Source organism: Hordeum vulgare, chromosome 3H (assembly GCF_904849725.1).
Source record: "Hordeum vulgare subsp. vulgare chromosome 3H, MorexV3_pseudomolecules_assembly, whole genome shotgun sequence".
In the NCBI taxonomy this organism is placed as follows: domain Eukaryota; kingdom Viridiplantae; phylum Streptophyta; class Magnoliopsida; order Poales; family Poaceae; genus Hordeum; species Hordeum vulgare.
This window is the reverse complement of record NC_058520.1, coordinates 423,339,386-423,364,832: the sequence shown is the minus strand read 5'-3', so window position 1 is coordinate 423,364,832 and position 25,447 is coordinate 423,339,386. Positions and strand designations below refer to the sequence as shown.

General features: G+C 45.9%; 2 protein-coding genes and 1 pseudogene across 2 annotated transcripts; 1 reads left to right on the top strand and 2 right to left on the bottom strand.

Moving 5' to 3' along the window:
• The first annotated feature begins 3,785 nt into the window (after positions 1–3,785).
• LOC123444070 (pentatricopeptide repeat-containing protein At5g46100) lies at positions 3,786–5,692 on the top strand. Its single transcript, XM_045120677.1, has one exon. It carries the CDS (start codon positions 3,840–3,842, stop codon positions 5,280–5,282), a length of 1,443 nt encoding a protein of 480 aa, XP_044976612.1. The 5' UTR covers positions 3,786–3,839; the 3' UTR covers positions 5,283–5,692.
• On the bottom strand, positions 5,538–7,429 carry LOC123444071 (protein DMP4-like). Its single transcript, XM_045120678.1, has one exon. The coding sequence runs from the start codon at positions 7,366–7,368 to the stop codon at positions 6,382–6,384; it is 987 nt and encodes a 328-aa protein (XP_044976613.1). The 5' UTR covers positions 7,369–7,429; the 3' UTR covers positions 5,538–6,381.
• A 6,831-nt stretch (positions 7,430–14,260) lies between these two features.
• LOC123441820 lies at positions 14,261–20,585 on the bottom strand (annotated as a pseudogene).
• Between the last annotated feature and the right edge of the window lie 4,862 nt (positions 20,586–25,447).

Below are 25,447 nucleotides of genomic sequence, written 5' to 3'. Positions count from 1 at the left end.
TCGCCCGCCAACCGTTTTTTTAAAATCAAACGCGGCCTAAATTCGGCCAAAACGACACAAATTCGAAGGAAATTCAGCGTTTTCATTGATATTTGTACAAACTGAACTAAAAACATAATTTAAAAACTACTACGCCATCGTCGCCCGTCGCCGCCTTCTACATGCCGAGAAGCTTGTAGAGATTGGTGTAGTCGCCGCCGTCGTCACCTTCGCCGTCCTTGCTGCACCCCTTCCTGGTTCACCGTGGTTGACGGGGTTGGAGGGCCCTGGTGCATCATCGTCTCCGTCGTCGAGGATGACGCCGCCGCCCTCCTCGCGACCGCGGTGTCGAGCTGCGATATCCTCTAGGGCGCAACGCTGGCGCTCCATCTCCTCCCGGACGTAATCGTCCTGCGTGCATTTGAGCACGGTCTCGTCGTCGACGGCCATGACGAGGTGTTCCTGCTTGACGGGGAGGAACGCCGACTTGGTCTTCAGCTTGACGAGGTAGGAGGAGGAGGCCGGAGGAGAAGAGGCGCCGCCCTCGTTGATGACAAGGGCCCCGTTGCGCGTGTGCCGCCCTAAAGGCTTCTCCAGTGGCTCTGGCTTGACAGGGAGGAGCGTCGGCGACCCGGAGGAGCAGGAGTGAGAGCCAGAGGAGGAGGAGGAAGCCGTCTCCATGCGCCTCGGCATCCAAGAACCGCCGCGGCGACGGGAGAAGGAGCAGCACGCCGGGTATTCCAAACACGATGAGTTATTGCCCTCGATGTGCTCGAGGACGGTCTCCAACGTGCGGCTGAGGATGCCCCACCATTGGTGTCGCCCCTCAGAGTTGAAGCGGCCACGGGGGCCGGCACCATTAGTGGCGGCGCTCGAAGTACGCCGTCCATAGCGTGTTGCTATCGGGGGCGTACCTCGGCTGGTTTCGCAAACTCTTCGGCAGCTATGATCGGATGTGCGCGATCTCCGCGCGCCGGTCAGCTCGAGAGGGCGGCGATGGCACCGGGACCCCGCGGCGCTCAGCCTCCACGAGCTCGGCATCCGCATGTCCGGCGACGTCGGGTAGTCTGCCTTGTAGAGGAGGCAGGCTTCAGACTCGTGCAGGTGGCAGCGACCAATCCGTTGGCCGCCGCTCCATTGTCGGGGTAGTGCTCGGCCATTGGTGGAGAGAGAGAGAGAGAGAGAGAGAGAGGAGGCACGTGTGACAAAAGGGGGTGAAAAGAGGAGAGGGGCGTCGACGGCAAAATTTTGGTGAGAGGTGTGCAACCATTGGTGAGGGAGGGGCGACTTATATAGACGCGGGCGGGCGGAGAGCAGGCGACAGTCGTGTGTACGCGTGGCGGGAGTGGACGGGGCGTGTGTCGCCGCGCCTTCACTGCGCCTCCGTGAGGAATCAATGAAAGGTTGATCCGTGACGTAGCCTTCGCATTGATTCGTGCACGGAACGAGGCGATGAGGACGACGACTACGACTAGTCGCTGACTCGACAGGTCCACACGTGTTTCGCATCAAAACCGTATTGAGCCGTTTTTTCACGCTTGCGACAAAAAAGAGCCTTGGGGGCTGTTGGTTGCGCGCGTGGAGATGCTCCAAATTTTGGTGGTCCTAACAGGTGATGGTCCAAATTTGGAGCACCAAAAAGTGCTTTTCACATCTCCGAAAAAGGCTCAACTCCAACAGATGGTCCAAAACGAAGATGTAAAAAAGAGCATCTCCAACAGATGGTCCAAAACAAAGATGCAAAACCGACCTACGATCGCGCGACTGTTGTTCAGCCACTGTACACCCGTGGTTTTGCTTTCAAATATCACTTCAAATTTGAAATAAAGTGCATCATCATCATAGTTCAAATCTTAAAAAACGCATCATCATCATCATAGTTTGAAATCCCTCTACCAAAAGTGCAACGTCCCAACCAAAGTTTTTTGGCCTACAAATTAAAATACACATGAATATCGTTCATGCAGATCATCAACACCACCGACGTTGTGAACGTGGTACGGTCATCATCATCACCGACTTCTTTGTTGACGTTGTGAAGCTGTGAAGTATCGTTGCCGAGAGCACGACCGAAAGCACCTTCATTGCCTCCCACGTCGCTCATGTTGCCACCCATCGTCTTGTCGCCAAAGCCACCTCCCATGCCGGTCATGTTGCCTCCGAAGCCGCCCATCGTATTGCCACCAAAGCCACCTCCCATGCCGGTCATGTTGCCTCCGAAGCCGGCTCCCATGCCACCAAAGCCACCTTCCATGTTGCTAGCGAAGCCACCTCCCTTGTTCCCTTCACTTTCTTGTTTCCATTGGGCCTATATGATTTTGTCGTGAAGTTAGGAGTGGGGCTCGTATCCTTACCAGCATCGTCTTCTTCATCCTCAATCACCACACTCTTCTTCTCCGAAGCATCAAAAGTTTCTCTAGTTTTCCACTTCTCATCCTTGAGCTCTTTGAAGCAATTATGAAAAGTGAAAGCTTTTCCTTTCCTTTTCTTCTTCTCGCCTTTCATGTTCCGCTCTCAAAACAATCCTTGGGTAATCATTTTCTACAATGAAACAACCAACACGTCATCATCAAAATGTGAAACAATCTAATATTTGGAAAAACACGCACGAAGAGGAAATATTTGCCAAATCACTATCACCGCAACCACTTGGGTTCATGCGAGCAACATTTGACAAGCAACCGACCCACTTTTGGCATTCGGCGTTGATGGTGGACCAACGTTGGCGAATAGAGTCGCTCGAACGGAAGTGACCACTTGTGTTGCGCTCATCGAAGTAATCCTTGATGCATTGCCAATAGGTGTTAACCGTTTGGTCACTTCCAATGGATGCATCTTGAGAGACTTTCTTCCATGCGGTGCGTATCAACACATCCTCCGCATTGGTATAATTTCCACTTCTTCCCTTCGCAACAAAGCCCTCATCGTCCATGTCAAGATTGTCAACACCATATTGGATTTCATATTCTTGTGATACATACTCATGCGACACAAAATCATCATTTGCCACATTTGTCGTGTGCAAAAAAGCTTCGTCATCAAGACTACAATTGAATGTACAGACATTCAACATCACTTCAATTTGAAACAACAAACGAGAGCACAATTTTTTTTTACCTTTGCGACATTTCATCAAACATGTTGGAGGCGGTGGCCGTCGGCATGGCCAAATCTTCCTCCACGGCCAGCGGTGGCGGCGACGGAGGTGGAGGAAAGGTTCCTTGGCTAGTAGAGGACGTGGCCGGCCCTAGCTACGAGTCGTCAGCCCGAGCCGCCGCGGCTGCCTTCGAGTTTTTGGCCGAGTTCCAGGAACCACCAGTGCCTTCAGCGCCTTCGCAGGAACCACCAGTGCGGGGGTGACAAGCCGGGGCGGCCCGAATCCGGGGTGACGGGCGGCGGCATGGATGCGAGGCAGAAGGCGAGTTCACCGCGGCGACAACGACGTGGGTCAGCCCACCGGCTGCGACGGTGACGAAGAAGGCGGCGGGGTTGTCGACTTCGTCCATGGCGGCGGCTAAAGGGGGGCGGAGGGGACGGGCGGGTCGCGGGCGGGCGGTCGCGATACGGAAGGCGAATGAACTCGCGGTTGGGTGTTGGCACGCGGCCGCGGTTTTTACATCACTTGTATCTAGTGATGTAAATTTGCATCACGAAGTTTTCATTTTTACATCATCGAAAGGCCGCGATCTAATTCTTTTTTACATATGAACCGTTTATTAAAGGTGCGTTTTTATGCTAAACGGTTTAAAAGTTAGGTATTTTTACATTTAACATGTATTGGAGATGTTGTTAGACGCACCACGCGGCCTCCCCTTGTAGCCGACGCCAAAGCGGCAAGCCGGCAAAACCTGCTTCCCCCAATGCCGCCGGCGAACCTCACCCCCACCAAATGGCCCAAGAACCTCACCGCCGAACACCTCCACCGTCTTGTCCGCGGCGAGCGTGACCCCCGCCGCGCGCTCGCCCTCTTCGACGCGGCCACCGCCGCGCCTGTCTCCACTTCGGTGCCCACACAAATCCTCCCCTCCCCGGACACCGTCTCCCTCCTCACCTCCCGCCTCGCCTCCGCCGGCCTCCTCCCCCTCGCCACCTCCCTCCTCTCCCGCTCGCGCGCGCTCTTCCCCTCCAACGCCGACCTCGAGCCCCCCTTCCTCACCCTTCTCCGCGCCTTCTGCCGCACCCACCGCCCCCTCGACGCCCTCCAACTCTTCCGCTCCGCCCCCTCCGCCCTCTCTCTCCCCCACTCCGCCCGCTCCTACACCGCCGTCCTTGCCGGCCTCGTCGCGCACTCCCATCTCCCCCTCGCCCACTCCCTCCTCGCCGACATGCGCGCCAGCGGCTTCGGCCCAACCACCGCCACTTACAACGTCCTCCTCAAGGCCCATTGCTCCGATGCCGCCGCTCATATCGACGACGCGGTCCGCCTTTTCCGCAACATCCCCAAACCTGACGCCTGCTCCTACAACACCCTCATTGATGGGCTCTGCCGCCGCAGCCGCCGGGTCGAGGCTCAGGAGCTGTTCTCCGAGATGGTAGAAAATGGCATTGCGCCTACAGTGGTTACTTACACGACTATTATCAATTGGCTCGCACGGGAGGGCTGCTTGGATGATGCACTGGAGATGTTTGACGAAATGGGGAGGAGAGGTATTGCACCCAATGTTGTCACCTATAGTTCTCTGATTGATGGTTTGTGCAAGGGTGGGCGTGCAGCATCAGCACTGGACTTGCTGGAGAGGTTGGCCAAGGAGGTGAAGCTGCCAAATACAATCATATATAGTTCTGTCATTAATGGCCTCTGTAAGGAGGGCCTGCTGAGGGAGGCAATGGAGGTTTTGGACCGGATGCGTCTCCAGGGGAGGAAGCCTGATGCTGGATTGTTTGGGAAGCTCATTGTTGGGCTCTGTGATGCAGGAAGGGCTGTGGAGGCTGCAAATTACCTGGATGAGATGGTTCTTGCTGGCGTTCAACCGAACCGGGTCACTTGGAGCCTTCATGTCAGGATAAACGTTGCAGTGGTGACAGCATTATGTGTTAAGGGTGAAGTTGGGAGGGCTTTCCAGGTGTACCAGAGCATGAGGACTCGTGGCATTTCTACCGAGCCAAGCACTTTCCATCTCCTGGTTGAGTTCTTCTCGAAAAAGAACCATTTGGAGAAAGCAGCTCATGTTGTGCTTGACATGTTGTCAGAGAGGTGCATCCCTGAGAGGGAAACATGGGATGTTATTGTCAGTGGGTATTGGAGTAAGAAGAAAGTGAGACAAGAAGCTGAGCAAATATGGAACAAATTAGCAGTTATCTGATTTTACATAAAAATAAGTGTGGTGCTACACTGTGTCGGTACATGATCCGCCTAAGCCTTATCAAGCAAAAATTGTGAACTGTCACACTTCTTCCATCACGGGGTTACGCAAGTGAGAGAGTTTTGCTACCAAATCTCTTACACTCCAGTGCTTCCATGCCCAGGATATGTGAAGTATCAATGTTTATTGTATGAATAATTGTTGAAGTGACAAGCATGCGGGCACTATTCAGGTACGATGTGGGCTTGTCTTCCATATCTGTTGTTTCTGTATGTAGAGATACATACACGGGCTCTGCATAAGCTCATTTCTATTCTCGTCATGTGTCTTCTGTTTCCTTATTTCATTGACTAAAATGTTTGTTCAGGGTTATTGCACGACGACTTAAAAGCTGTGTGATATGACTTCAAGAATGCACTGTCTGATATGATTTTTAAAGTCTTATTTTTAGACATGTTAATTTGGGAAAAACCAGCAAATTACAAGACAAAACTTAACTACATATATGTATGAAGATTGAACACAAAAACAAGCTATCGGCTCCTGGTATATTGCTTCTTTCCCAATTAATGAAGACTTTTTTCTTTGAATAGAATACCGCGTATTTGATTGGATCCATGAATTGACTTCCCATCCTATGCTCTGAGTTCGAGTAACAATAAGAATTCGAGTTCATACTGTTCGTATGTTATGGTATGAATATACATGATGGATGAGATTCCTTGGATAGAGAGCCAATTCCGGTAGACTTATGGAACGTTCCTCTTCATGTGCATCCAGTAGGAATTGAACCCTACGATTTACCAATTATGAGTTGGGCACTTTAACCAGTCAACCAAAAGTTTTAGTTGTATCATATGAAAGATAAAAAAAATCGTGGTATGCACCAAAGACGTATCCAATATATTGTCCTGCCTAGTGCCAACACTGTTTCTGAACACACAAAATAAAGCGTGTTCATGTTGAAGACCACCATAGGTACTCTATAAGTATTATTTTACAGAAATAGGTGCTGCATATTTCTCTCTATCCCGCTTAAGGGGCTTAGACACTGTTTGATCAACAGGAACTAAGAGCGAACAAATCTTTTAAAGACCAACTAGTGTGGAGAGACTGGGAAGCCAATTCCATGGCGGGTGGTTGGGAAGCTAACAAACAGCATGCTTCCAATAACTCCAATAGCAACTGGCAATGTTGTGAGAACTTGATTTGTGTCCTCTGATGGTATTGGATAAAAGCAAGATGCCACATTCTGGTCAAACAGGGCGATTGCAACAAAAATCACTGCTGAGACAGTTGCATGGAAAAAATCTAGAAATGTTATCTTATATTCAACTGCAGCGTGTGGATCAAGAGTGACTCCACCATCAATGACCCACAATCCCTTGAACGTGGCAAACCCGTATCGTACCTTTCCTTTCTCATCCCTGAAGCTATCTGTGAAGCTAAGAACAAAACATGAGAGTGCACAGAGCACCACAAGCCCTCCTGTCATCATCCGATCCAAGTCACTGCAGTGGCCTTGTTTAGCCATGGTTGGAGCCAGCAGCTGGAAGGCAAGCACGGTGCCTGATGGAAGGAGTTTGGCGAGGTGCCCGGTGCTCTGGTACGCCTGTCCTATTGCTTTCTGAATGGGGCTCATGTTGTCGGTGCCATCAGTTCTGTTGAACAAAAGAGGATGCCTCTGATCCTTCTGCAGTTCCATGTCGGGCTGTGTATCAGTCATTGTTGCTGGTGCCATCTTCGTTTGCTTCCGTCTAACAGGTCTTTGAAGTTGTTGTATCAGGGAAGAGAAGATGGGGCTTGGAATTGAAGGGAATGAAATCGGTGATCGGCTTCTATTTGCCACCAATTTGGGATTGCCTTGCAAGAAAAAGAAGCAAAACTGAAGGCAAGCTTGGATCCTGGGTTGCAGTTTCTGGCAAGAAAAACATGGGGGGTTGGTGGTGCTGCAGTTTCTCTGTTGCGTTCTAGCTGTTGTAAAAGCACGTCTGGGTAACAGAAGGAACCATCCCATAGTTATTCCGGGTCTAATGTTTTGTCCGTTATGTTTTGAGGTGATTAAGCAAGTGGTGCCTAAGAGCATCTCCAACAGCCGCGCTATACAAGCGCCGTGCCGTAAAAAAAGCTGTATTTAGCGCGCGCCGCAGCTCCAGCGGGCGTGCAAAAACGGCGCGCGCGCCATTTTCAATTGAGCGCGCTGGCCGAAACGCAATCCCGCGCCCATTATTTGCTGCGTCGGCTCCCGCGTGCGCGACTCTCCCGCGCTCGTTCCTGCTTTCTTCTGCGCTCTCTCCTGCGCTGGCTGTGCACTCTCTACGCTCGCTATGCACTCTCGCGACCGCCCCCATCCGACCGCGCCGCCGCCACCGCTCGCGCCACCGTTCGGCGCTGCCCCGGCCTATCCTCGAGCCGTCGTCGCCGCCCGCGCCCGCCGGCGCTTCCCCGGCCTGTCTCCGCTGCGGCCGCCGCCCGCGCCCCCCGTTCAGGCGCTTCCCCGGCCTCCCCGCGCCGCCGCGCTTCCGCCCCACCCCTCCTAGTCCGGCCGGCCCTCGCGCGCCTCCGACGTCCGAGGAACAGCGCCTGACTGCTCGCTGCCGCGCAATGATCTTCAGAAGGATCTGATTAAAGAGTGGTGGGCATGGCATGGACGACAAAGAGCATGATTTGATTGCATTATTTGTATTGTATTGTTCATGAACTATTGGTTGTGTTTATTGCATTATTTGTTGTACTGAACGAGAAACTATTTGTTTGAGTTGTAATAACTATTTATTGTTGATTTATTTTTTTTGTTTGATCGTTTTTCTCACTATTTTTTGAAATGTATATGTGGTTTGTGCCTGCTGCGCGCGCTGTATTTTTGGGCACTGCTGGAGCGTGGTGCGCGCGCTGCATTATAGCGCGGCTGTTGGAGCCAGCGTCTATCCCTGCGCTAAACCAGCCGGCGCACGCGCTGTAAAAACATTTTTTGGACGCGGCGCGAAGCGCGGCTGTTGGAGATGCTCTAAGAGCAACTATAACGGATTCTAAATAAAGGCAGCCTCACGTAAAAAAAAGGACGTGGCTACCGAGCGCTGAGCCCAGCAGCGCTCGCTAGTGGGCGCACCTCAGGACAATCAACCACGTCCATTTGTTAGCGTTTAAAAAAAAATCAAAAAGTCATAACTTTTGAACCGGACGTCAGAATAAAAAAATTAAAAAGTCATAACTTTTGAACCGGGCGTCAGAATAACGATCCGTTTTCACGGCTATGTTTTTTACGACGAGCTTTTCAAAACTAGATCTCATATGGGTAGGTTTCGAAGATTTTTTTAAGCAACTTTGTGTGTTAGATGAGATAACTTTAGTGCTATAGGCAAACAACTCTTTTCCCCCCTTAGTATGACTATCTATCAGCGAAGAATTCTTCGAAGTTGATTAGCACGACTAACAGTTGACTAGATTCACATATAAAAAGTTTTACATAATTAAACAATGATGATCAGTTGCCTACAAATACTGTACAATTGCTCAATTTTGATGTTGAGTTGTTTACAAAATACTATGAAATTGCTTAATTTTGATGCTCAGTTTTCCTATTACTGATGGTCAATTGCCTACGGGTAATGTTCAGTTGCTTGCCATTAATGCGCAGTTGCCTGATATTTATGAATAGTTGCCATAATTACACTCACAGAAAAGCAAGCAACTTTTAGTGTGTGTTTTGTGCAACTCTAGTGCATTCAACAAGCAACTCATGTGTATACACATGATGCAATGCATTTAGCATAAAGTACTTCTATTTAGCACTAAAATTGCCTCATCTAGCATCGAGGTTGCTTTTGAGAAAAAAAATCAAAACATATTCATATGGGATCTCGTTTTCAAGAGTTCGTCACGAGGAACCCAACGGTGAAAACCTATCATAATTTCGACACACGGATTGATAGATATAACTTTTAATTTTTTTTCATACATGAATTATTGGACATCCAACGCATGCGGAGCCGAGCATGCACATCCAACGCAAAATTTAACCATTTTGGTTTGGAAATAGCTGACCACATTTGCTATGTGGTTGCTAAATGATGAAGTTATTTAACTTTCTAGTCATGATTGATAATTTTGAAGGAATTTTTTTTATAGGCAATCATACTACGCACACTAATAAGAAGTTGCTTTTTTTAGCACTAAAGTTGCCTAGATATCACCCTATAGTTTCTAAAAAAAATGTTTGTTGTAACCTATTTATATATGATCTAGTATTGAAGAGCTCGTCGTAAGAAACACAGCCGTGAAAACGGATCGTCGTTTTGACTCTCGGTTTAAAAGTTATAGTATTTAAAAAAAACAAAATAAAGTAGAATGAATTGCTGCACACTTCATGCGTTCGTTCCAACCAAATAATGCAGCTACAATTTTTTAGTATTTGGACAAAATAAAATAAAAACAACCCCTAAAACGGTTTTGGAGTGCACCCCAGTTTTTTTTGGAGGCCCAAAATCACTCGTGCAAACATAGACATTGTGAAATTGTAGCCTCTAAATTTCTGTCACCTCGTGGAACCTACTCATCAGTGGGCGTGTCTATGTCTCGCGTTAAGAGCTTAGCGCGAGACACAGCGCAGCCTTGCCTGCGGGAGCGCGAGACTGGACCGGCCCAGATCGCGGGAAGCCAGAACCTTGTTTTTCTTTTCCTGTTTTATGTTCTTGTTCTTTTTTAACTTTTATATGTACTTCCAAATATTATAAATATATAAAGACAAAACATGTAGAAAGATATACAACATGTATGGAAATAATCATTGTGTATTGAAAATAAGTATTAATCAAGCATTTGCAATTTTTTTGTAATCATCTATTTAAAAATATTAAATGTGTATAAAAATGTTCCTCATGTAAAACAAAAATGTAAAACATGTATAAAAATTGGACATAAAGACATAAATTTTAAAAAAAATTAATCATGTATCAAAAGAATATCAATAATATGTTTAAAAAAAATTAACTGCGTACGAAAAGAGTTCCTGATATATATTGAAAAGGTTGTATGGAAGTAGACGTTGAACAATTTTTTATCAGAAAAATGTTAATCATATATACGAAAAACAAAGAACGTGGATAATTTTTTTGAACATGTAAAACATAATTTTTTGAAAATATTGATAATGTATAATTTTTTAATATAATTTAAAAATGTTAAACACATAGTTGTTCACCATTTGTCAAATATATATTACAAAACTAATTGTGTGAACAAAGTAGTCACGGAAATTATTTTCCAAAATGTTAATAGTGTGTTTTTAAAATGTTAAACATGAATAAATAGTGTACAAATGTATAAGAAAAATGTACACATAAAACGCAAGCATTTATTTAAAATTTCTAGTCATAAAAATGATTTTTTTGAATATTAATCATCTATTTTTAAAATATTCAGAACATAAAATGTTCTTGATGTATTCGTAAAACGAACAAATATGTACACAAAATATAGGCATGCGTTGAAGAAACAAACTCCAAAGAAATAAGTGAAAACAAAGAAATAAAAGAAACACCTCAGAAACGAAGAAAAAGAAGAACGCAAAAAAACCCTGAAACATCATGAATAAACAAAGAAAAAATGAAGAAAACAGAAGAAAACTACAAATGAAACAAAGAAATATAATAAAGTATAATAGAAAAGGTTAAACCAATAAAAACGGAGAAAGGAATAATAGAAAAAAAATATGAAAAAGGAGACAAAAAATAAAAGAAAAAACCTGTAAGAAACGGAATTGAAGGAAGAAAACAATGAGAAAACAAAATATTGTGAAGAAAAAAAAGGAAGAAAAACGAACAAGAAACATCCTAAAATCTGCAGTGAGGAGACATGAACGAAGAAACCCTGAGCGAATGATAAACAAAAAAAAACTAATGAAACGGGTCGTCCTAATAATGACTACAAGAAAAACCTTCAGGCGTGCCGGGCACAGTCCTGACTCTTATCAGTAGGACACCGTTTTCCCTTTTTACTCTGCAAAAGCCAAAATACCACGCCAAATTTTGTTATGTACACTGAACATTTTCTAAATACACTAGTTAAATGCACGTGCGTTGTCATGAGAATAAATGTTTATGCTGCTATCTTATGGAGATGTTGCTTGTGTCATCATGATGATCAAAGTTATTTCACGTAGTGTCATGTATCGTGTTTGCTCCAAAAAAATGTTCCTTTAACACATACTTCTAGTACCCAAATTAATAGTAAATTGGACTATCCTGTGCATTCCTATAAGTATTTGCTCTAGTCATGAGCCTTCAAAATCTCTATATCGGGTACTGAATTTTCATGGTGCTAGCAAATCAGACATCAGTGAAGCATTCTTCTTGGTGCTAGCAAATCAGACATCGATGAAGCATTCACCCATTAATCGAACAGGTATTATATTTGAAACATATTTTTTTTTTACTAATAGAAACTAATATAATATGGTATACATGTCACTTGTAGGATCCAAAAGATAAAGATAAATATGCCAGAAGCTAGTAAAATGTCAAAACAAAAGCCAAATGTTTGCATTCATTTTTGACCATGTACATTAGGCCCACTCGACCCACTGGTTCATCGAATATTATCTTCTACTACCGTATTCACTCTTGATTCATCTAAAGATCACATCTACACTTGCATCTGAAGATCAGCCAGACATTTGTGTTTTAAAGGTCCCAAATATGCTTCCACAATTGTTCTGTACATGGGAAGCTCTCCATCGTGTCAAAGGAGGAGCTTCGTTAATTCATACACATGCAAATCAGAGTATCATCTCCCCTCAGCAACAACTCGCATTAGTGGATGTTTGTTATATCCTATAATAACATTTTTGCAACAAGGTGTCCTGGACTAAGTGCGCTTTTGATGGTGGCAAAGAGGTCAAGCCAGAGTGTTCATAGTATTCCTGAATCTAATAACAGTCCAAAAACAAGCGTGATTGCCATCCCACAAGACCGTCATGACGGAAGTCTGGTGATTCCCTACACAGCTACACCACAGGGAAACATTATCTGTTTAGGCTGGGAATGAAAATAAATATATAGTTTAAGCATGTTGACATGGCAAACCAACATATTCATATCAGAAACACAAAACCATTCATATAAAGAAAATCATGCACCCACACACTGATCACTTGTTTCTTCCTGTCAAAGTCTAGCATAATAATCGCCCGCGAAATATCGTTCAGGCTAACCCAAGTCGCATGGTAGTTTCCTAAAAAAATGATGCACCCACACACCCACGCCTTTTTTGATATAGACATGTTAAGAAGGTAAGCTTCAATGCAAAAAAATACTGCCTTGTGCTATTTCTAGCGATGAACTTCCATTCAAAGTTCAGAAAAGAAATATTCAAAGTTCCGTACATTTTATGATTGCGTGCAGGTTAGTATTTTACTTTTTAGATCCTTGAGGCTCTTCTAGAATAGCTTATGTAAATATTTCTATTCATGGTTCGATAGTTGGTCATCCAACTTGTAGGAAAACCAAGTGAATCTTTCAACTATAGAGCTACGAGGAATACACGTGGTATAAAATTCATTGATAACATGAACAATAAAAATGAAAAATGGAACGAGCGAAGCAAAAAATAAATGCAGCCAAGTAACTCTAGCAAGGTAAACATAAAAATGCTTTATTGATTTATCATTTTCAAATAAGTTCACAAAGACATTATAATAAGAATTTCTAATCATGTGATATTAGTTAACAAAAAATGTGTACCTGATACAGAAAATGGTAAGTTGCACCAAAAGCTCATGCAAGATGGTGCAACAATGTCTGAAATAATTTACGTTGGCGCATACTTGGGAACCATAGCTGGCCATACAAAATTAGAAGAAGCAGAAAAGGCATCAGAATGAAGTTCAGGCCATTAAGGTTTAAAAGATAACAGAGAACCAACTGCAGGGAATCACAAGCTTACCAACCCATAACCGTAGAAGCTTATTGGCATTGAGGGCTTCGGCGTAGGGCCATATGGCATCGGCGTAGGGGTATATCGACGGCCACCGTTGGCATAGCACCTTCGGGGTCGCGAACGTCGGCGTACCCGACCAGGCCGTCGGCAGCGAGCCTTATTCTGGTAGTGATCATCCCTTTCTTTTTTCACTGTACAGCAGCACAAGCATTGAAACCAATTTTGCCGCCTCCAATCTAATATGAACATGGATTTAGATTCTTTAAGTACTACTGGAAATCTTATCCGTGTGCAAAAAATAAATTGTCTAAACTAATCAACATGTTGATCTGAAGCATCTAGTGAGACTAGAGCTCCCTGTGAGCCACCTCCCTGCCGGGACCCTCCAGCCTGGTGGCGCCACCGCCACCGTTCTCCTTCAGCGCAGCCACCATGCACCAGAACGTCACCATGTTGGACATGAGCCCGTATCCCATGAGGGCCACGAGCCCACGACACCGACCTTCTCCACCTACGTTGTCTCATGGCGCCTCCCCCAGATCCCACGCCTCTACAAACCTATGCCTCTAGCAATTCCTCCTTATTTTGTAGCAGCTGCCGCCCCTGGTCAATGTCACCATCTAGATCAAAATAAGAGCCGAAAGCCATGAATAAATATGTCTACTCCCTTTTGCTGACCCCAATCGTGTGACCTTTCCCACATCCGCATTCGGCGAACATATCAGAAACACATATCAACATAAACTTCCTAACATATGGTAGCATTTGACTATGGATGTTGGATGCAGCTATGACGATAAGCAACGTGGAGCAAAGTAAGTACCTGCACCAACAGACCACATGGAAATGACACATATTCCTCTTCTGCAATCAAATATACTCATCTTATTTCCTCTATCTCACCAAACAAACAAATAATTAAGCAAGCAGTACAAATTAAAGAAAAAGATACGGAAGAGGAAAGGGAATAAGGAATTTTACCTGAACAAAACAAGAGGCTCGCTTGGGTTAGGCTACCTTTGGTTGGACCAATCTGCAATCGCCTACCGTCCAAGCCAGCGACAAGATGTTTGCCTCGTCTCCTGGCCAAAGAACCGCAACTTCATACCATGCCCTCCGATTAGGATCTTGGCGGCGTCCCTGAAATCAGTCATCACAGAAAAGAGTTGTCTCTGTCGGTGCCCTGGAACTGAATGAAATCACAGGTTCAAGCCACAATGGAGATGATTCAGTGCATGCTTACATCAGCTGCACTTCAGTGAAGCCATTGTGGTGCCTAAGGGTGTCGGTCCACAGCGGGGTCATCTTGAGGGTGAGCCTGGCAGCGTAGACAGCAGCGGCGACGACCGTGGAGGGCTTGGACTGCACCAGCCCGTACTACAGCAGCGCTAGCTCCGCGAAGAACAAGACGGTGTTCTCCATCTACACACACATCCAGGGGAAGACGAGGGAGAAACATCAATCAGCACACAAACTTGCTGCTTTGGCAAAATGGCAAATACATCTGAAGAATTTGCATGTAAAAATCTGAAGTTCTTTTTACCTCCTTGTCGCTCTTGTGGTATGAGGAGGAAGACACGGCCTTGGCGAAGCGCACGAGGAAGACGTAGAGCATGGGCATCGTCAGGTTCCACTCGAGCCTGTTGAGGATCGCCATCTCCATCTTTAGAATCTGCTCCCTCATGCAAGCATTGTCGGAGATCAGTATGAAATCATTCACCTCCAAGAGTACGTACGCAGACACCAGTCAAAACGAGGATTCGATGAATGAACGAACTCTGGTCAGTGGAGAAAAGCGGAGGGATGCAATGCTATCAAGCCTACCTCAGGGGCCCAGATCTCCTCGTACTTGCAGGCAATCAGGAGGGCGGAGACGCCCACCAGCTGCAGCTCCCACCGGAGCACGAGCTGCAGCGATAGATACATATCTATGATGTAGATTGTCAGATAGAGCGACTCCGGCATGAGATCAAATTTCTGGTGGACCTCCAGGATATGGTCCACCAGGATGCCCCTCATCTTGGCATTGATCTCCACCTGCGAGCCCATGTAGTCTCCAGTGCAGCAGTCGTTCTGTCAGCAGAGCATGGATGGAAACAACACCGTCAGATTCAGAAGTTCTGTGGCAGAGTAGGGACATCCCACTTCTTGCTATCAAGGGGGAGCCGGTGGTCTTACCTCGACCACCTTGTAAAACTTGTAGATATCTTCAATGTAATCAACGACGGCGAGCTGGTTGTCGCCGTCAAGCTTGTCGATGTCCTGGACTCTTGGATCGCCGGTTCAGTGGTTCTTCCGTGATTCTAGGTGCAAACTGGCATCGTAATGGTGGATCAGAATCAAATCATACTATTTGCGCGCACATGTCTAGGAAGCAAATGTTTGGCTGTCGACGGGTGACGCGCGTACCTTGGGGCGTGCCAAGAGCACGTGCCTGAGGGTGGTGACCACCTTCTTCCTCGAGTACTTGCGGACGGAGCTGATGCTGCCGGCCTCTGACTTGGTCACGTCGGTATCGGAGCTGATCTTGATCACGTGCTCTGGTGGAGGAGGGACGGGCTTGACATGAGCCCTCTGCAGCGCAGGTCTCGCCGTCGGGTTCTTGGCCTTCTCCTGGGCGTTCTTGAGGAGTTGGGCACCAAAGTTCCTCATGACGGGGCAGTTCACGGGCTCATGGGGCTGCGGCTTCCTGTTTCTAAGAAGGCACCATTAGTGGAAGATCCACGGAAGATGAAGGGGGATCATACTGGTACGGCTAGTGGGATTCAGTTGAAAAGAACTGGCTTTGTACACCGTGTCATTGTCAGTTACAAAAGTCAAAAGATGATGCTTCTTCCAGTACATGTGTGATCTCCATTACCAGCAGCAAGTTAAGCCCTTTTCTTCGAGCTGATGCGACGACTACACGAGAGTTGATCCCTCATGTATGTTGCCTGAAGTTTGTACCGGACTACTGGTGCTAGCATCGGAATTCAGAAGCTTTTTTAGAGCAAAATGGAGCATCAGAATTCAGAAGCTGTGTGAGGTCTGAATATGTGGCATACAGCTGCAGATTGTCATGAAACCATATCTGCGTCCTGGTGCTCGCTTGCTCTTGCCGAAATGCTTTCGATCTTGGCATCAACCAGAACCATTCTGTTCACCAGTAGTCACCGCAGCAGCAAGAGCCATCCGAGAATTGGTGATAGATATTTGTGTCGCCGACAACAATCCTCTGTCATGAATATTTCGATATCAACTTCAACACATGATGGCAGTCGTTTCATATGCGCACGTTCTTCTTGACAAGTATTGGGGTTCTGGCCTCGGTTGATATCAGACCAAAAACGCCAGCCAGCCTCACACTATGCTTGTTAGGCTTTGTTGTTCTCCTCGACTCCAGAGAGGTTGGATCGGATTGATTCGTCGGGACCCTCATCTCTCCAATCTTTCCTGATAGAAAGTCGGACACTCCTTGTATCATCTTTCTCTGAGGGTGTGTCATGTCCCCGTGACAAATCTGCAGGTGATACCATGAAGCTCAATTATGCTTATTGGATCTGTCCTTCGGAGCCCCTTCTCTTCCATCAGTGATTTTATTCTCTCTACATCCTTCCATCTCCCAGCATCGGCGTACATGGAAGAAATAAGAACATAGCAACCTGTGTTGTCATGTTCCAATTGGTCGTGTTCTAGTTGGAATATCCTCTCTGCCGCGTATTCCGCTATGTCTATATCATTGTTGTTCCTGCTTGCGGTCAGTAGGGAGCCCCAAACCCTGAATGTTGGATCTATTGGCATTTTTTCAATAAATTGCATAACCTCTTTAAGGTCACCTGCCCAACCGAGAAGATCTGTGATGCATACGTAGTGCTCAATCTGTGGGATCATAACATAGTCATGTTGCATTGAATTGAACTGTGTCCAGCCTTCATCTGTCAAGCCTGAGACACTGCAAGCAGTCAACATGGAGACAAAGGTACTCTCATTTGGTTGCAGACCATTACGTTTCATCTCGGAGAACATCTCCAGTGCACTTTGATACGTCCATTTTGCATCATGCTTTCATGTTGATATTTATTGTTTCTTGGGCTGTTATATTACTTGTGGTACCATATTTATGCCTTTTCTCTCTTATTTTGCAAGGTTTATTTGAAGAGGGAGAATTCAGACAGCTGGAATTCTGGACTGGAAAAGGAGCAAATCCTAGTCCACTATTCTGCACATCTCCAAATGCCCTGAAAATTTACGTGGATTTTTTCTGGAATATATTAAAAATACTGGGCGAAAGAACTACCGGAGGGGGGCCACCAGGCCCCCACAAGCTTGCCCACCACCACCACCCCCTGGTGGCGCAGGGCAGGCTTGTGGGCTGCCTGAAGGCCCACTAGCCCCCCTCTTTTGCTATATGAAGTGTCCTGGTATGGAAAAAATCAATCGGGAGCTTTTTCGTGGTTTCACCGCCGCCACGAGGTGGAACTTGAGCAGATCCAATCTAGAGCTCCGGCAGGACGATCCTGCCGGGGAAACTTCCCTCCCGGAGGGGGAAATCGTCGCCATCGTCATCACCAACACTCCTCTTGTCGGAGGGGAGGCATCTTCATCAACATCTTCATCAGCACCATCTCCTCTCCAATCCCTAGTTCATCTCTTGTAACCAATCTTCGTCTCGCAACTCCGATTGGTACTTGTAAGGTTGCTAGTAGTGTTGATTACTCTTTGTAGTTGATGCTAGTTGGATTACTTGGTGGAAGAGTTTATGTTCAGATCCTTGATGCTATTCATTACACCTCTGGTCATGATTATGATTATGTCTTGTGAGTAGTTACTTTTGTTCCTGAGGACATGGGATAAGTCATGTTAATAATAGTCATGTGAATTTGATATTCGTTCGGTATTTTGATATGCTGTATGTTGTTTTTCCTCTAGTGGTGTTATGTGAACGTGGACTACATAACACTTCACAATATTTGGGCCTATAGGAAGGCATTGGGAAGTAGTAAGTAGATGATGGGTTGCTGGAGTGACAGAAGCTTAAACCCGAGTCTATGCGTTGCTTCGTGAGGGGCTGATTTGGATCCACTAGTTTAATGCTATGGTTAGACTTTGTCTTAATTCTTTTTTTGTAGTTGCGGATGCTTGCGAGAGAGGTTAATCATAAGTGGGATGCTTGTCCAAGTAAGGGAAGTACCCAAGCGCCGGTCCACCCACATATCAAACTATCAAAGTAACGCACGCGAATCATATGAACATGATGAAACTAGCATGACAGAAATTCCCGTGTGTCCTCGGGAGCGTTTTTCCTCCTATAAGACTTTGTTCAGGCTTGTCCCTTGCTACAAAAGGGATTGGGCCACTTGCTGCACCGTTGCTACTACTTGTTACTTGTTACTCTTTGCTTGCTACGTTTCACCTCGCTACACAATCACTTGTTACCGCTACTTTCAGTGCTTGCAATTATTACCTTGCTGAAATCCGTTTATCAGAGCCTTCTGCTCCTCGTTGGGTTCGACACTCTTACTTATCGAAAGGACTACGATTGATCCCCTATACTTGTGGGTCATCACACTTCTCCCCTGACCATGAATCGCATGAGCCATTATCATTGTGTTCCAAGAGATCACATCCTTAGCTGCCATTTTGTCAAATATCTCCCTTGAGGACAGAACCTGACCACACCTAGCATACATATGCATAACTGCGTTCATGATGAGAGTGCTCTCCCCGTAACCTAGCCTGATAATGTAGTTGTGCATTTTCCTACATTGTCTCAGCAACCCCAGCAAAACAAACGTCGGTACTACTGCCGACATGGTGAAATAATCAGGGTAAAGCGGCTGATTCAGTAAGTCGAGGAACAATGTGATCTCTTCCATATACATCTCCTTGTACATGTAGGCAGCAGTCATATTGTTCCATGATACCAGAGTTTTGGTCGTCATCTGTCCAAATACCTTCTCCGATGATTTGACTTTGCCAACTTTGTTGTACATCTCGAGAAGAGCAGTCTCAAGCACCACATGAGGAAGAAACTGTCTTCTAGTTATGTAACCATGAACACTCCTTCCATACAGTGAGCTCTCAGTTTGAGCACAGGCAGCCAACAAATTGATAGCAGTGACCACTTCCACCTGGTGGCCCTCTACCTTCATTTGCACGGAGCAGTCAAATGCCTCCTCAGGCCGTTCATTGAGCGCATACCCACCTATCATGCAATTACATGTCACCACGGTCCTCGACGGCATTGTCGCAAACACGCCCTCGGCAGAAGCAATGTCGCCACACTTGCAGTACATGTCAAGGATAGAAGTGCCAACCTTGACGTCATGGTCCATCCCGTGCCTGATCACATATGCGTGGATCTCCCGCCATTGCATTAGAGCCGACTCCAAGCAGCAAGCTGCAAGCACGGCGATGATCCCGACACCGTCATGCTGCATCTCCAGCGCCTCGTGCATCTCCCTGAAGCAGACGAGCACGAGCGCCCCGAGGCCGTTGGACACGTAGCCATCGACCATGGAGTTCCAGGTGACAACGTCCCTGGCCGGCGTTCCGTCGAACACCCTCTTGGGTAGTGGGTTTCTCCTCCTTACCCTTCGGCTACACGGATGTTGGCGACGTTGGCGATGTCGCCCGGGGGGGGGGGGTAGGGCGCCGGTTGTTGACCTCAACGTTACGGATGTCGCCCAGGGAGCGACGAGTGTTCTTGGGGTCGGGCTTGCCAGCCATGGCCGCCTTCTGCTTGCCCATGGTGGGGACACCACCACCACCACCTAAGGTTGCACGACAGAAACAAGAAGTCAGATCCGTCGCTCGGAAGTGGATCAAATCAAAACACATCAAATCGTCATCAGAGTCTAGCATCAATCCATTCAGACCAAAAACGAGGATTGGAATCTTGAATAATTAATCGGGGAGAAAGCCACGGATCGGATGTAGGAGGCACGAGAGGATAGATTGAGAGAAGGGGAAAGACAAGGGATGAGCAGTGGGCGACGAAACTGCTTCCCTATGACCCGGTGGGAATTACCTATGGTGGTGCCATCCTAAAGAAAATCAGATGGTGCGTAACATCATCGGCGTGCCTGCTCGCTCCTTCCCTAGCTCGGTGAAGCGGGCGGCCGCGTGGTCCGTGCTGAAGACGAGGTAGTAGGTCGTGACGAGCGCGGACTTGGTGGCCTGCAAGGACATGGGTTTCCTGACGAGACCGACGAGATCGTTGGTGTACCGATCGGCGGATGAGGCGAGATCGTCGAGGAGGATGTCCGGCACCGGCGGTTGCGGTCGCTCTCCTTCCAGATAGTCCTGGCCCTGTCGGCCACTTGCCCGCTGACCGTCGTGTTCCCACGCGTCATCGGCGTCAGCCTCGGCGGGGGGCACCTTGGGCATGGGCAGTTCATCCACGTGTGGTGGCGGCAGCGGAGATCTTTCTCGCGACATCGAGAGGGTGGACGGATCGGGGGCGAGAGGTGGGGGAGACTGGGAGAGGGACGCGGGACGTGGCCCAGGAGTAGGTCGTGTGTTTTTTTAATCGTGCGAGGGAAGGCTGTGATGGAACTTGCGGAGGGAATTTTAGTGAACCGGATGTTTTCTGTATTTAATCGCCTAGTTAATCGCTTGGTTTATGGAGGGATGAAAAAAATCGATGAAACTGTTAGCGGTGGCATTGTTAGCGAGGGGGATCTGTCGTGGCCGAACCATCACGACGGCAGATCCCCTTTAATAGTAGAGATGATTAATATTTTGACATATATTTTTTTGTTTGAAATTACTTGTCTTAAATTTGTCTAGATACGAATGTATCTAGATATGTTTTGATGTCTACTTTTTTCATACATATTATATATCTTATGTATACATTAGTATAGCATTTTTCGATGCGTGTTTAATATTTTTCAATGTTTAATATTTTTCAATGTGCGATTGACATTTTTCAATTCTATATTTAAAGTGATTTTCAAGAATTCAGAAAAATATGCATGTAATGTGAGAAAATATGAAATATATTTATAATACTCCCTCCGTTTCTAAATATAAGTCTTTTTAGAGATTTCATTAGTGAACTACATACGGATGTATATAGACATATTTTAGAGTACTAGCAAAAGAGCCCGTGCATTGCAACGGAAGAAAAAATAACACATGCTCTGAACGCAATATATTTTCACATGACATCACATTTGTGTTGCTGATGATGGCTTTAGTGGTCACACAATGAAAACGCGTTTGAACATACAGTCACTCGGAATAAGATGAGAAATATGTTGTTTCTCCCCACCAGGTTTTCCAAAGGTGTGCATGTGTTGTTAACGATGTTTTTTTTCTCTCAGTTTGATTTTAATTTAATGGATGTTTATTGTAATTCGTATCGTCGCCGGAAAGAGAGAAAAAAAGGACCGTGCACTACAGATTAAGTTTGCAGCAAAAATAATATTTAAGAAGTATTCAACACCTAAAAATAACATCCTATTTAGATTCTACATATTTTTTTAATCAAATTTCATATATAACATGTTAAAATCGGAGTTACGGTTTAAAAGATATGGATAATTTTGTTTTAGATAAAATGTGGATTGATTAACTAAAAAGTTAGGGTCTTTTTGTTAAAATAAGGAGGGCGGGTTGATTACCTGAAACATCAAGGGGTTTTCGGAAAATTGCAAAGAAACGATTAGTTTTCTGACTTAAATCCAGACTACGGGTTGATTACCTGAAACATCAGGGGTTTTTCTGCAAAATGGAAAAAACGATTCTTTTTGACTTAAAAACGGACTGCGGGTTGAATACCGAAAAAGTGGGGGTGTTTTTACAAAAATGCCGGTGACGTACGGCAGAAGCGCTCCGCTCTTTATTATTTGAGGAGATAGATTCATTCATTTTATTTTATATGTATTTATTTAATGAAATCTTTTAAAAGACTTATATTTCGAAACCGAGGGAGTTCGGAATATAAGCATGCATGATGTTCGTGCAAGCCCGAAACGGGGGCTAGCACCACCTGGTGTATGGAAAATAGTAAGCCTAGAGACCGGCCTCGGCTATTTTTTTCCTTTCTGATGAAAACTCGACAATCTTCAAAGCCACAATTCAGACAAAACATCCATTGTCTCATGCATGCGATCAAGCATAGGAACAATTCGCTTTAGGCTCCGACAAGCAATTAAATTATTTTTCTCAGGACAAACCTGCTCCTCCCTGCAGCACGCAGCTGCTTTGCTGATGACACGAGCGAGCATGTTGTGCTACTGCCTACTGCTACTCACCTGATGTGGAGTCCTGGAGTCTTGGTGGAGCACTACAAAGCTATAATATATCACACACGACTGCATAAGGCTTTAATCATGCGATTTCTTCTTTTTCCATCCTTCCTGCATCATGGGAATAGAATGATATCATGCACGGAACTTTGCTTGGCTAATCTTCTCGAGTATAGGTTGGCATACAAAACTTCTACTACCTCTGTTCCTAAATATAAGTCTTTTAAAAGATTTTACTAAAAGACTACATACGGATGTATATAGACATATTTTAAGGTATAAATTCATCCATTTTATTTTTTATGTAGTCCTCTAGTAACATCTTTAAAAGACTTATATTTAAGAACGGAGGAAGTATGTATAATAACTAAATAAGGGCAACTCCAACTGTGATCATCATCAAACAAACGGCATCAAATATTCGCGGGCACTTCAGCCTCCTGCTCCGCTGGTTCGATGGACTACCGCCGAGGAGAAACCCTTTACTTGGATCTGTCGATGTAGATGGTGCGGCAACATTTACGGACGCCACTAACATCCTTGAAGGGCATCGTCACCGTGGTGGTCCCATCGAGCTCCGAGGGAAACCCGCGGTTTGGCTTGTCGGACCGGGCACTGAGGGCATGTGACATTGTCCACCTTCTTGGAGGCATTATTTTGGAGCTCATATCTGACGGAGAGATCACAAAGGCGTAGCGGTGTTGGATCATTGCGTAGACTCGTTGGGAGGGGCCGTTTGCTCCATGGGACATCGTTGGGGGGCATCGTTGTTGGAGCAAGTGCTGGATGGAGGGGTCCATAGATGGAGCGGCGTTGTATCTACCACGTCAACGTCGGTGGGTCTCGGTGGCATGGTGCAGCGGAGTCTCAACGACGGAAGCGTCTTGATGGACGAGTATAGGGCGATGGTAGTGTTAGGCGTCGTTGTGGCGTCGATGACTGAACGACATGACAAGGATGATGCAGATCTATTTTCTGAAGATGGGCCAGCGGTATGATGGTGGTCTCGGCTTCTAAGTGTGTGCATGCACTGTATGCTTTGGCTCTGTTGCACCGTGTGTTTGCTCATGGTACGTCATGCAGGTGAATCAGCGGTGACCCCGACTCTAGATGGCGGGGCGTGATGGCATTTCGCATTGTCGAGTTTGTAGGTGTGAGTAATGGTTTCAGGTTGTTTGATATATGTTTTTGTCAAACCTTTATTAGATAATTAATAATATAGTTGTATGCATCGCTCAATGCAGAGTCTGGACGTGCTCCTTTTATTACAGAAAAATTTGTCACGGACACACCCAACCATGTCTATGAACATTAGAGTTCCGACCATCCAACCGTAGACTCTAAATGCTCGGGCCATTTGAAACGGATCAAACACAAACACAGATGAAATTGATGCTAAACGGGCAAAATAATGTTTCATTTTGACATATTTACAATCAAACCAACAAAATATAACAAGCTCAAATTAATTTTAACATGAACTAAATAAACTAGGCGAGGTATCAAACGATGACCTTGTAAGCAAGGCCTTTTTGGCCACAAGGACCTCTGTCTTCGTTTGTGTCGCCGCCGAAGCCGTCGTCTTCGCCCGTGTCGTCGCACGAGCCGATGTCATCGTCATCGCGCGAGTGGCAGAAGGCCCGTCAAGCGTTATGCTAGTCGTAGAAGGTCCATAAGGCGTCATACAACCGTCGCGCTTGCGGTTGAGAAGATTTGTTGCATCCTCCACTGCCTTTGTGCCGTTTGTCTTCGGCGGTGTTGGCGACTTGTATGAAAGAACTAGTCATTGAGTCGGTGCCGACCGGAGGCATCTGAATCAGCGATCGTCTTGGACCGATCGATGACCCAAGCCTCTGCGAGTGCAAGGTTCACGAGAACCCAACCTAGGACGGAATCGGTTGTTCGCGAATGCCACCATGCGAGCCGCATTGCGCTGCTCCCAGTGTGCTACCTTCGCGAGGATTTGCTCTTAAATGATGACGAGTGGACACTTTTAATGTAGTAGTGGAGGTGCAGCTAGCGACACGGCAGGATACTATCTCCTCCTTGACGATAAGTAGGACCTGAATGTGCCAGATCTGTTGATGAAGCCTCTACTGCAAGCAAAACACGAGTAACGCATGGCACTATAGGTGATAGTAGCTTATTTATTTACTAGATTATTGACTCTAGTGCAAGTGACACACTATTGAAAATATGCCCTAGAGGCAATGAAAAAATTATTATTATGCTATTGAAACCGATTTGGATGCATGGAAAGATAAACATCAAACAAATCACCATACATGCCTCTATATACATTAGCTCATTTATTATTAGGTTCGTGCGCGCTGTAGAACTCTCTCGTATCCTCTGGTGATGAACACTTTTTAGCCAAGACTCTTGATTCGGTGGACTCGATCACATTTTGAATACATCCATGTGTGTGTAACGTTCAAGATCAATCCCCTCAAACTCTATCCACACTCCATCCTCTCTAAGATTGAACTCCAACATCGCAGTTTGGGGTGATTAAGGGGCGAAAGGAGATTCGCTCCCACTGCTGCTTGTGAGCTGCGTTGGACCCCCCCCCCCCCCCGAAGAGGAAGGGTGAAGCAATATAGTAGTGGTAAGTATTTTTGTGAGTTGAGAACCAACGTTTATTAAACTAATAGGAGAATCAATAAAATTCCCGTCATCAACACGTACACACAAAAAAAACACCTCCATCCAACACGGGCAAGAGGGCTATCAATCCCCTTGGATTCATTACTTGCAAGGATTAATTATGATAGTGATAGATATATAAAATTAAAAGTAAAATAAAGTCAACGAGGTATATTTGGTTTTTAGCAAATTGATTAAGTAGCCCCAAGGCCCATGGTTTTCACGAGAGGCTTCTCTCTCAAACGCATAGCGTACGGTGGGTAGGCAAATTACTGTTGGATAATTGATACAAAAACACATAGTTATGATGTTATTCACGACAATGATCATGTATACATGCATCATGTC

Excerpts from the sequence above, each read along its gene's own strand:
- LOC123444070 (XM_045120677.1), top strand. The coding sequence starts at position 3,840 with ATGCCGCCGGCGAACCTCACCCCCACCAAATGGCCCAAGAACCTCACC.
- LOC123444071 (XM_045120678.1), bottom strand. The coding sequence starts at position 7,368 with ATGCTCTTAGGCACCACTTGCTTAATCACCTCAAAACATAACGGACAA.